The following is a 13,619-nucleotide window of genomic DNA, read 5'->3' on the forward strand; positions in this document are numbered from 1 at the left end:
ACTGTGTCCACAATGAACTTGTAGTGGGTCTGACAATTTTTTGGTGACATTTCAGACAACTTTTGAAAATGAAATTTCTTACCCAATCATTGTCTACCTTGAGCTTACATTACCTGTGATTGCACAATTTCATTCAAACTGTGGTTGATCAATCATTTGTTACCCCTCCCTAGATTATATTATAATTCACAACAAAACCTTTTCTTGTTTTTTTATCGATCATGGAACTCGACCTATACTTTATTATGCCGCCCAGTTTAGTTTCTGGGTCCCAGTGGTGGATCCATGTTTCATCACCTGTCACTAGACGATAAAGAAATCCTGCTTCATCAATGGTAAAGAGATCCAGGAGGTCTCGACAACTTTCAGTTCTCTGATGGCGACCTAGAGCTCTGAGGTTTCTAGGTACGCATCTTGCAGATACCTTGGCCATACCAAGATGCTCAACTGATAATTGGAACTCACTAAAAAGTTCAGATACGTTCCCTCGTCGGTCAGACAAAATTCTTCTTTCTATAGCAGCAATGGTTTCCGGTTGGGTGGCATCTTAAGGCCTGCCTGACCTTGGGTCATCGTCTATGGATTCCTTACCCCTTTTAAACTGTAAAGACCAACGGCAAACTGTGGAATAGTCAGGAGCATCCATACCCACCACTTTGCACATGCGATCATGGATTTCTTTTGCCTTGCATCCCTCCTTGGTAAGGAACTTTATTACTGCACGCTGTTCATATTTGAGAGAATCCATGATTGTGACCACCCTTAGGGGAATGAAGTCATCACATCTAACTTATTGTTGTGTCTGGAACATGTTATGACACGTGTCAACCTGATGATATGACTATTGTCACACCTACCACAAGTTGACATTGTTTGTGTAAACACAAATGCCACAGTTGCAAAACTCATTGAACGCCCCTCGTATGTGTGTGTCCGTGTATGTATCTGTATGTGTGTGTGTGTGCGCGCGCGCGTGCGTGCGTGTAAGATTTGCTCATTACCATGCTGCATTCTATGTAGCTAACCCAATATGAATGTGATACAAATGTCCATGTTCAATTCTTAATATATTCTTCACATATCACGTATTCTTCTTATACAATGAAATTCTTACCCATGTTAGATCAGTCCCCAGGATCGAGACCTTCCACTGATGTGTCCAGCAGAAGGTTAATAAGGTGGTGGAGGAGGAGGAGGATGACGACGGCCATCAGGTGGAGGAGGATGATGACGACGGCCATAAGGTGGTGGAGGAGGAGGAGGATGATGATGATGACGACGGCCATCAGGTGGTGGAGCAGGAGGATAGCCATAAGGTTGTGGAGGAGAAGGATAGCCATAAGATGGTGGAGGAGGAGGATAGCCATAAGGAGGAGGAGGAGGACGACGGTGATGATGTCTCCAGTGTGGGGGAGGAGGAGGTGGAGGGCATGGCCGAGTATCTTCTAGTACATGTTGGTCAATCACTTTCTTGAGATTGTGCAGTGTGGCGTTGATGTCCGAAACTGAAAACATTGAATACTCAGGTTGAATGTCACGTTGCAACTTTTTTTTTTTTTGTAAGTGTTTCTTCTAGGATGCGGAATTATTATTTTAATAATTTTTTATCTCATTTCCCACAAAACCAAATATTGATGTATCATAAAACACCCATTTACAAGAGCTTTTTTGCGGCGTTACCTGTTCAAACGTATTTAATTTCGATGCTGAAAGCTTCAACTGTGGCGAATATCGCTATCGTTGTAAACAAGGAAGTGACAATGTGAGTGAGTGAGTTAGAATTTAAAGTCACATCGGCAGTATTTCAGACATATCGTGACTATAAAATGTTATACATGATAAATACAATTAGACTATATAAAACCCTGCCAACAAAGGCCAGTAGAATATTAAGATATATCACAGATTAATATTTATAAAACTAGTAGGTTACCACAGTTAGATATCGCTGTATATAAGAAGACATTATAAAATCGGGCTATTGATCAACAGTGACCAAAGTTAGGCCACCATACTAGGGATCGTGGGGGCTTACGACACTCCTGCTACCTACACCGTTCTCCAGCAGGATTTACACCATCCCTTCAGATGCTGGCAATGATACTCAATAGCTATCAATTAAAATAATAAAAAAAACTACGTTTTAAAACTGTGGTAGGAATAAAGTACTTTAAATGATGTGGTCTTACATATCCTCTCAGGGGGACAATAATTTAACACTACTTCAACCCTCTGAAGATATAGCCACTAACAATCAAAGTTACAAATAAGACACTCCCAATATTACAAAATTTAACACACAAAAATCTACACATTTTCAAAATAGAAACGGTCTATAGATCGCCATCCTCTGAAGGTAGATCATAGTACTGGGGACCATGGGGACTTACAGTACTTTTGCTACCTGCATGGGCCCTAGCAGGATTTACATCAACCCTTCAGTTGTAAGTGATGATTGACAAATTTAGCCAAACATTAAAACAACACATATTCTACGATTAAAAAACGGGGCAGAAATAAATATACTTTGAAAGACGTGGTCTTACATACCCTCTCAAGGGGACAATAATTTTACACTACTTGAACCACCTTCAAGGACAATTTCATTAAACTCAGATCTTAGTTCTCGCTATCGCTAAACAAAGATCTGAGGACATCCCATTACGGGTCACGTCAGAACGACCTTTCATCCGACCAATCAAAGCGTCGCTTACCAGATCATGAAAGTGACAGTCGGAATGTGTTTTTTAATCATGCCACGTCAAAAATGTTAACACGGGGTATTCCGAATGACAGTTACGACCCGTACGACTGATTCCGTCAAATTATCATCTATCTCTCGCTTCCGTGGGAAAAACATTTGAATGGATGAGGCGTTGCACAGTACGTGGGAAGCACTGCCATACAATCGCAATCATATAGTAGACATTCCAGAATGTTCGTTTGTTCAGTTTTCAAAATTTTAATCGAGAACTGTGTCAACATATAGTTCCAGCGTAATCTGAAACGGATGTCGCCAGATTGAAACGAGTGACGAAAAGCTCGAGAAAGCTGCTTTCTAATTGGCTGATGTCGGCTTCTTGTTAGTCATTTCAGTGGTCGGGAAAAGTTTGCGAAAGGTGGTTCTGACGTGAACCGTATTGGGAAGTTCCCAGGTCTTTGTTAAGCGGCAGCAAAAACTTTGATCAGATTTTAATGAGATTGTTTCAAGGATACAGCCACTAACAATCTCGGTTATCAAATATATTCTACCAATTACAAAAAAGTCCTTTATTATATAGAAAACATATCAGTCAGAATTTATCAATCTATTCAATTTCCTTGTAAAAAAAACCAAGAATTAAATGAGAATTTATGTTAAAAAGATCCTTGATGAATGAAACTTTGAAATACTGATCCCTTGCGATGGAAAAGTCAACACAGTCTAGCAGGACATGCTTGACTATGATTCTTTCGTCACAGGGGATGCAGAACGGAGGATCCTCACCTTTTGAATGAATATTCATAACGAGTATAACGAGAATGGCCAAAACGACATCGTCATAGAAATGACCTCTTCAAATCTGGACTGACAACCCAAGTTGGTGTAACCGATATTTGGTGTAATTTCATGTACTTTATTTATACCTACTTGGGTGTCCCACTTCTTTATCATTAGACAGAGTTGCGTCCCTTGGACACGCCAGAAACCTATGATTGTGGGTCAACTCATTCACTCCCTCATTCTTTTGCATTACATCACGGATATAAAACCTAGTCACGTGTTGTAATATTGTGACAGAATGCGAATGAAAACCTAACGTTTATATAGCCCAACAAGTGATGCTGCATGTGCATGTCATGTTGGTGTGTTTCGGCGCCAGACTCACGTGGTTGTGTGTTTGCGATTTTTCCATCTTATACCAAAGTTCAGCAGTAGATCATTCTTTCCACACAAATCAATCCCAATCCATGCAGTGTGGATGTGTCCAAAGGCACTGTAAGTCCCCATGGTCCCTAGTATGGTGATCTCCCTTTAGTAACTGACGATCTCTAGCCCATTTTAATCTTGTGTTGTTCACTAATACTTATGTCTTTTATATATTCTCAACTAGTTTTAAATAGTCTCTGTGATATTCTAGTTATTGTACTGTCCATCGTTGACAGCTTTTTATATTGTCTAAATATGTGTATTATTAATGTACTTCTCGTCACGATATGGCTGAAATACTGCCGATGTGACGTTAAAGTTTAACTCACTCACTCACTCAGTGTGGATGTCTGCAACACTCTGTCAGATATTTAAGATTTTACTATTTAGGCCTTCTTTTATTCCAGAGTATATGTCAACTCATTATGAACTGTTTTCAAAATTGACAATACATCGACCAAGGTCTATGAACTCTCTTTTTTTCAAGGGAGGACAATAGTAATAACTATGACTATGTCAACACAACTATAATTGTCATTAACGACAATTCGTGAATGACAACATAATGTCTAAACCTGTTTATGTCATTATGGGGCGGTCGGGTAGCCTAGCCTAATTATCCGTAAACTTGGAAAAAACTAAAATTGTGATCTTCAGAAAAGGTGGTCCAATAGCGTCGAAAGAGAGATGGTCATTCGATGGTCAGTTAGTCAATATAGTAGATCACTACACTTATTTAGGAATCTGGTTCTCACACACAATGAATTGGAAAAAATGAGCCCTTGACTTGTCCTTGCGTGCAAAGAAAGCTTTAATAAGTGTAATGTCTATTTCTCATAAAGTGGGATCGATGTCACCTAATATCTTCTTTAAGCTTTTCGATACCCAGATACAACCAATTTTATTGTATGGTTCTGAAGTATGGGGATTTCAACGTTATGACTGTTTAGAGAAGGTTCATTTATTAGCATGTAAAAAGTTTCTTTGTGTCGGATCTTCTACATCAAATTGCATGGTTTATGGTGAATGTGGTAGATACCCATTATATATTAATTCTCAGATCAGATGTTTAAAATACTGGTTTAAAATTCTTCATATGCATGAACAACGTCTCCCCAAATTAGCCTATAACATGCTTCTACATTTAGATAACATGGGAAAGAATACTTGGACATCGCATATAAGAAATCTTTTATTTTCGCATGGTTTTGGTTTTATATGGCTATGTCAGTCAGTTGGAAATGTAAATATGTTTCTTAATGAATTTCGGAATCGGTCCATAAATATGTTCTACCAAGAATGGCACTCCACTTTAGAGGATAGTTCGCGTTATGAATATTACAAAACTTTCAAGACTTTACTTCAACCAGAAATATATTTATCAGTACTCACTACGGAAAACTTAAGAAAACAGTTAATTAAATATCGACTTGGTTTGCTAGACCTATTTGTAAATGAAGGAAGAAAACTGTCCATTGAAAAAGTGAAAAGAATTTGTCCATTGTGTAAGCTAGAGATAGAAAATGAAATTCATTTTGTGTTTGTCTGTCCATTTTACAATGATCTCCGAAAGAAATATATAAAAGATTATTTAATAGCAATGTCACCGATAAACGCCTTTGTAGTTATGCTGACGACAAAGAACGAATCAAATATATTAAATCTTTCTCTTTATATTAAGCATGCATTAGCCAAAAGAAATGAATTAATCAAACAACGTGTATATCCCAATGTGTAACAAATGTAATTGTATCTACATGCGTAACTCTTTCTTGTATATGGGCCGGTGGCCTTTTGTACAATAAACTTCTTTGACTTGACTTTTAGTGGTTAAAGCATTCACTCGTCACGCCGAAAACCCGGGTTCGATTCCCTACATGGGTACAATTTGTGAAGCCCCTTTCTGGTGTCCCCCGCCGTGAAATTGCTGGAATATTGCTAAAAGTGGCGTAAAAGCATACTCACTCACAAATACCAGATGCTGATACCTGAACTTATATAATGTATTTTACTAGAATCTGTATGGGTAGGTATGTAATATGTAATTAGTACTGTTAGCATTATTATCAGTTTACTATTAGGACTTGAGTAATTGGGTTCTTACAATTTAATGGGAATTATGTAATCGCTTTTGTTTATGTTTGCTTTGTTATCAATTATTTTCTTTACCTATCTTTTGTGGGTCTATCATTTCTACTTCCACTAATGCTCATGTTGTGAGAGGTTGCCAATAACTGCGGTAACCGATCTCTCTCCTGCTCCCTAAAAACAATTTAACTTTTTTTAAATATTTTTTTTAAAAGAAGCAGTTTAGAGATACGGTTACCGCACCTGAGTTAGCAACAATATTTTCCTTCAGACGACATAGTCAACTTACTGTCTTTCACTGTTGAAGACGAAATGTCCTCTTGGATGACCCGTTCCTGCTGTTCTTTCACCATTGTCCGTACACTATTGACAAGGAAGGCCACGTCATCTTTAAGTGCATCTGAATAAAACAATCATTGCTCGTGATCTAAACTGACCTACGTTTACCTTAGGTCAAACTAGAATTGATTGGTTGGTTGGTTGGTTGTTTTACGACCACACTCAGCAATATTACAGTTATATGACGGCGGTCTGTAAATGATCGAGTCTGGACCAGACAATCCAGTGATTGACATCACGCGCAATTGGGATACGATGACATGCATCAACCAAGTCAGCGAGCCTGACCACTCGATCCCGTTAGTGGCCTTTTACGACAAGCATAGTCACCTTTTACAGCAAGCATGGGTTGCTGAAGACCTATTCTACTCCGGATTTTCACGGGTCCTAGAGGCGACTTACAGGACTAATATATTCCCCAGATCTGCCTTACTTTATTCAGTGCGGCGTTAAACAACAAACCAACCAACATACGACGCAATTGAGATTACATGCATCAACCAAGTCACCGTAAAAGACGAATATGCTTGTCGTAAGAGGCGACTAACGGGATCGGGGGGTCAGGCTACCTGACTTGGTTGATGCATGTCATCGATCCAATTTGCGTGAATCAAAGTTCATAATGTCAATCACTGGATAGTCTGGTCCAGGCTCGATTATTTACAGACCGCCGTCATATAGCTGGAATACTGCTGAGTGCGGCGTTAAACAACAAACAAACCAAGTCACCAAGCCTGACCACCCGATCCCGTTAGTCGCCTTTTACGGTAAGCATTGGTTGCTGAAGACCAATTCTAGCCCGGATCTTCACGCGTCGCACCAATATGCAAATCTTTTAGAGTGATGTTTGACTAATCACGAAAACGTCACAAGCTAGAACTAAATGTTGCTGATGCATAGATAAGTTCTGTTCAACTTAAACAGCAGTGTTATTGAATGTACAACGTGCTAAAATGTTTCACAGAACGTTTTCAAGTTTACAACCGTTTCCTTTGTGTTCGAGTAAGCTGACACGCCATGGTACCACTTATAACGACTTTTGACAATTTCGCCCATTCACTGAAAAATACCTCAATGAAACAAAGGTGAAACAGATCTTGATGAGGACGGAAACTTATATTGATCAAGAGAATAGATAAAAACGATTAAGCTACTCGCCTTTAACCGCACCCACTTGGCCCTCTACATTTGTTGATTGTCCTGCTGCTCCCTGAAGGGAACACCCAACAACAGCACACAGGAGAAGAGGCAACAGCTGAGACATGGTGCCTCGCAAGCAGTCTCTGGGGTCTGTGATCCTGGGTCAGCAATTTATACCTGAATCGTAATGTGTTTCAGTGTTGCCACCTGGGAATATTCCACTGAAGGTTAATCAGTTTAATTATACTCTACAACATAAGAAAGTTTACATGTTCTGAACACGCATATGAACAGTGTTCCATTCAGCCGATGAAGGGTCAAAAAGTAGCCCTGAAACGTTTGCAAAACATTGAGTTTGTTTGTTTGTTAGTTGTTTAACGCCACACATTGAGCAGGATTAGTGAACACCTGGTGTCATCAATATTTGATAGTGATTCATATTGTTTTTGTGTTTTCGTTTGTTGTTTAATGCCCGGATCTTCACGGGTCCAGTGATTCGTAAACACATGCTTATTGTTTTTTTGTTTAACGCCGCATTCAGCAATATTCCAGCTATATGACGGCGGTCTGTAAATAATCGAGTCTCGACCAGACAATCCAGTGATTAATATCATGAGCATCGATCCACGTAAATGGGATCGATGACATGCATCAACCAAGTGAGCAAGCCTGACCACCCGATCTCGTTAGTGGCCTCTTGCGACAAACATCGTCGCCAACCATGACAAAGTCGGATTCGTACAATCGAGAGACCCGTGAATATCCGGGGTAGAATAGGTCTTCAGCAACCCATGCTTACGTAAAAGGCGACTATGCTTGTAGTAAAAGGCTACAAACGAGATCGGGTTGTCAGGCTCGCTGACTTGGTTGATACATGTCAATCCCAATTGCGTGGATCGATGTTCATGATGTAAATCACTGGAATGTCTGGTCCAGACTCGATTATTTACAGACCGCCGCCATATAGCTGGAATATTGTTGGGTGCGGCGTTAAACAACAAACAAACAGACCAAACAATCGAGCATGTTAAACATGCATTGAGTTATGTATGTTCACCGCTGTGTGGTCTGTTACCGACGTTGGACAACGTCATATTTAGAGGTGGGTAAGCCTTGTGATTTAAGGCGTTCGCGCGTCACAACAAAGGCCGAGGTTCGATTCCTCACATGGTTATACTATATTATGTGAAACCCATTTCTGGTGTCCAAGCCGTGATATTGGTAGAAAGGTGCGTAAATCCCTTGTCGCTCAAACAAGCCATAATCATTGACAGATCGTTCAATCGGTTCTCTCAGATAATATTAGAACCAACTGCTTGTCACCCTGTAGATTGGTTCATTCTGGACAGAGGCCACCTTCAGGCACACGTTCAGCTGCGGTGTTTCAGACCGCTAAGATTACACAATGATGTTCCTAGTTTTTCTCTGAAGAGTTGCGATTCCATATGAACAGTGTATAGTTTTGGGAAAGGAAACACCATTGTTTGGGTTGACATATATATTTGAGGTTTATGTGATTAAGTGCCGAAAAACATCCCCTTTACATTTTACAATTGTCCACCCCTTGTGTCCCCGCGGTCGCTGCGGTGGGAAAGTGCGTAAATTTCTATTCACTCATTTTGTTACTAAAGTTTACAACACAAAACACACCCCGTCACCCCACAATAAACATAGTTCGGCAACTCCTGTCGGGAATAATGTGCATGTTTTGATGTAGCCACTCAATAAATCCTGATAAACCTCTCTCACAAACATTCCAGGTGACATTTCACATACTGAAAGTATTCGGACCCCTGCCGTAATTATAGCAACCTTCAACAACAATAGCTAGTTTTGATAGGACCATTAACTCACATTTGTTGGGTCCACTGTACCTGTATGGGAAATGTCAGATTGCTATCACCGGAAACTGCCTCCTCTACAACACTGTATTTCGTTAAATAGAACATAGTGTAATTTTAAATCATCTGTATGAAACACCATCGTTAATATGTAAGGTATTCTGTGGGTCTATGGAATGTCTTTACAGTTGAAGAACAACACTAGATCCTTTCAATTACGTGTCATGATCACCTGTAGCTGCCATAGTGCAACCTCAGCATTACAGGACATAATTGTGAGAAAGCACTACTTCTCAAGCCATAAGGTTAGTGATTCAATACGTCAACAACGACATAAGCAATCAGTTTGATTATTATTGGCTTTGTGACGGCGGTCTGTATGTAAATATAGTCAGGACCAGACAATCCAGTGATTGGCATGATGTTTGTTGTTTAACGCCGCACTCAGCTATACGAGGACGGTCTGTAAATAATTTCATTTAGTGCTTCTCACTAAATGGGTTTGTTGAAACCATAAGGCACCTCTTTGTTTACCTCCCTTACATCATTTCCTCTTCCAATCTCCCGCAACTTAAGTCATAATTCTACTTCCTATGACGTCATCAAACTTTCTTTTGCGTCATCACCATCGTCCGTTAGTTCTGTCAAAATTTTCTGTACCCAGTTTTTGTACAGCAATTCTCAACTTTTGGCTCTTCGGCTCTACTTTTCGGCTTGTGACTGCTAATTTTGACTCCTCTTCACCGATTATAATTACTCCTCGTCTTCGACTTTCTCTTTCGCCATACACCGCGCAAAATGCCACCAAAGCGTAAGGCATCGGTGAATCACAAGCTGGTGAGTACCGGAGGACTAGTACTGCAACTGGGTTGGTTTGGTTTGTTGTTTAACGCCGGACTCAGCTATATGACTGCGGTCTGTAAATAACCGGGTCTGGACCAGACAATCCAGTGATTGACATCATGATCATCGATCCACGCAATTGGGATCGATGACATGCATCAACCAAGTCAGCGAGCCTGACCACCCGATCCCGTTAGTCGCCTTTTACGACAAGCATGGGTTGCTGAAGACCCAATTACGTCTAGTGTTGATTAGCAACAACAGCTACAACTCCGGGTGAGTTACCAAACTTCGTTTCAAACGATAGGCCCCGGTCTGCAATTCTAAATGTCAACGTTTATTCTTCACTTTTATTGCAATCACTTGCCCCTGTGGCAGCCCCGGAACCTCCCACTCTGGCAACCACAGCTAATCAGCTATCTCAACACTTAGGTGCCATCATGGAACTTATTACAAATAATGGTTCCTCCGTCATCTTCTAGGCCTCTTCTTAACAACACCCCAACGGGGGGGGGGGGGGGGGGGGGGGGGGTGATGACCTACGTTACTGATAATTCTGTCAGTATTATTCAGGCCGCGGCCGATCCTGGAATTCCCTCTGACGTCACGGCCTCGCCGATTGGTCACATGGGAGATCCCCTCTCCTACATGGCCGACAACATTGGCGCACATGTCAAGCAAGCCATGAAGGAAAATATTTGGAAAGGGGTAAATGTGGATCTGGCTGTGCTGTCCCCTAAAGCGAACGAAGCTGAAGCAGATGAAGGTACTCTTAGACTAATGACCGACAGCACAGGTAAGATGACGCTGACGCAAGTACAGCCTCAAAGCTTGCCAGGCAAGTCGCTTGGCATCGGTGCATGGACAACATCCCTTCATGTTTTCATGTCAATATGCACTGAGAAACATGCCTCTATTCACACGGCGGAGGGCAAGCTGTCATACATGGAGCTATAAGTAACGTAGCATTCAGATTCGGTGGCGACGGGTGGTCAACGTATGACAAACAGTTTCGTCACCGAATGGCGCATGACCCGATGAGGCAATGGGGAAGAATCGACGGTGAATCGACGGCTACATAATTCCGCATTAAAGCAGGTCAAGGAATCCATCTGGCACAGTAGGAAGTATTACTACTTCAGTTAAGGTTGGTTTGTTGTTAAACGCCGCACTCAGCAATATTCCAGCTATATGACGGAGGTCTGTGTAAATAATCGACTCTGGGCTAGACAATCCAGTGATTGATATCATGAGCATAAATCCACGCATTTGGGATCGATCACATGCATCAACCAAGTCAGCGAGCCTGACCACCCGATCCCGTTAGTCGCCTTTTACGACACGCAAAGTCACCTTTTACGGCAAGCATGGGTTGCTGAAGACCTATTCTACCCCGGAATCTTCACGGGTTTCAGTTAATGAATTCCCATAAAACGTTCGTTGGGATTTCAAAAGGGATCGTGCCTCAGGTTTGCATGTAAATTTCCACATAAATGTGGAAAATGCGGGGATACATCTCATGGAGTCTCAACTTGCTTTTGAGCCACAAGGGCCATTAGGCCCGAAGCTAGCTTACCCAGCAGAGCAGACAATTCCACTCAGGCAAGATTGTCAACAGCACCAACACCAGTAAGAATTAAAAATTTGAAGCCTTATTATGCCAGTGTTCACAAACAACAGGCAGTGTCATTGTTTTCTGGCTTTCAGTATGGTTTTCGACTGAGGTACCAAGGCTTTTAGCACATACAGATTGGCAGACAACTTGAGGTCAAGCACAAGGGCCCGAAGCATGATTTGAACTGTAAATTACACCAAATGACAAAACTTTTAAGGACACAGTTCATTTACAGAACCAATATTATTTTATTGCTGAGGGAAAGAGGTAAACAGCCTCTTGATATGATTATTTCTTAAAAAATGTATTATGATGGTTCCAAGCCAATTGATTATTGCATCACTGTTAAATCAGTAATAAATTCATTTTCTGCATGTCATGATCAAATGTTACCAGAAAGAATTACACATATTCTGATCTGCTTCATTTCATTGGAACATACAAGGGCTTTCTCCTTGGAGACTCGACCCGTGAAGATTCCGGGGTAGAATAGGTCTTCAGCAACCCATGCTTGCCGTTAAAGACTATGCTTGTCGTAAAAGGCGACTAACGGGATCGGGTGGTCAGGCTCGCTGACTTGGTTGATGCATGTCATCGATCCCAATTGCGTGGATCGATGCTCATGATATCAATCACTGGATTGTCTGGTCCAGGTTCGATTATTTACAGACCGCAGTCATATAGCTGTAATATTGCTGAGTGCGGCGTTAAACAACCAACCAACCAACCAACTCCTTGGAGACTCGGGATATCCATGCAAGTCTTACTTAATGACACCTTTCCTCACAACCTCATGCCGGGCTGAAGAAAGATATAACAGAAGTCACTGTAGAACTAGAGAGTTAGTAGAACAGCGTTTTGGAATTTTAAAACCAAGATTTTCTTGCTTACACAGTGGATTAAGAACAACACCTCATAATGCTTGTAAAATTATACCTGCCTGTGTGATTCTATATAATATTGGTATTGATAGAAAAGAGAAAATACATAATGATATTGAGATGAATGATAATGTCAGTGTCCATGTTGCTGATGAATGGACAGGTAGCAATGTTCGTAAACACTTGTGCCAGTAGTCTTTCAGCTAAATGCTTGCAAGTATTTTGATCAAAACTGTTTCCCAAGAACAAAAACTTTTCGACCTAGTGCCGGACCCATCACCAAATAACTTATTACATCTGCTTGTGATTACATTAGTGATTTACCTTTTATAATAAAAATAATCAAATTAACATACTGAAATGAAAACAATGTTATTGTTTTCTTATTGAGTAAGTTCTGTTCTTATTTATTCATTGTTTAAATTCCTGTCACATATTTTGATAATGCTGGCCTTCAGCTGCACTGATGTACTTGTATCTGTTAATTAGTTTTCATATGCTGATACTTGTATAGACTGTAAATGTCGAACCTCTTTGTTTCAGGTTGGCATACTGCTTTTTGGCCTCCTCAACTGTTCTTTTCAACCTCTCCCGATTTTCTGTTACAATAGAAATACAGACCATCATGATAATGTTACTCAAATGAAGAAATTAATATATTTTCCTTGACCTCCCACTCAGCAAATTGCCTGTGTAATTTTTATGTAATATGCAACAATTAGTTGTATTACTGACTTACCACTAATGGTGTTTTCAATGCCTCCAATTTTCACCTATCAACAGGTAGGACAGAGATATAGACATGATTCTTCATTATCATGGACCCCATGGCCAAAACTTAAATATTTGTATTATACATAACTGTTTGTCCAGTGTTAAGTCACTGTAATTGTGTCAATGTTACATAAGTGTGAATTACATTTTAATGTATACAATACCAATATGCTGGAGTATGTCAAATG

General features: G+C 40.5%; 1 protein-coding gene across 1 annotated transcript; it reads right to left on the bottom strand.

Annotated features, from left to right (window-relative positions):
• Positions 1-1,170: 1,170 nt before the first annotated feature.
• On the bottom strand, positions 1,171-7,601 carry LOC139454845 (formin-A-like). Its single transcript, XM_071236466.1, has 3 exons — positions 7,496-7,601; positions 6,288-6,398; positions 1,171-1,505 (listed from the first exon to the last, which is right to left on the bottom strand). The coding sequence occupies exons 1-3, from the start codon at positions 7,599-7,601 to the stop codon at positions 1,171-1,173; spliced, it is 552 nt and encodes a 183-aa protein (XP_071092567.1).
• Between the last annotated feature and the right edge of the window lie 6,018 nt (positions 7,602-13,619).

This window comes from Haliotis cracherodii, unplaced genomic scaffold (assembly GCF_022045235.1).
Source record: "Haliotis cracherodii isolate W230 unplaced genomic scaffold, xgHalCrac1.p SCAF_11, whole genome shotgun sequence".
In the NCBI taxonomy this organism is placed as follows: Eukaryota; Metazoa; Mollusca; class Gastropoda; order Lepetellida; family Haliotidae; genus Haliotis; species Haliotis cracherodii.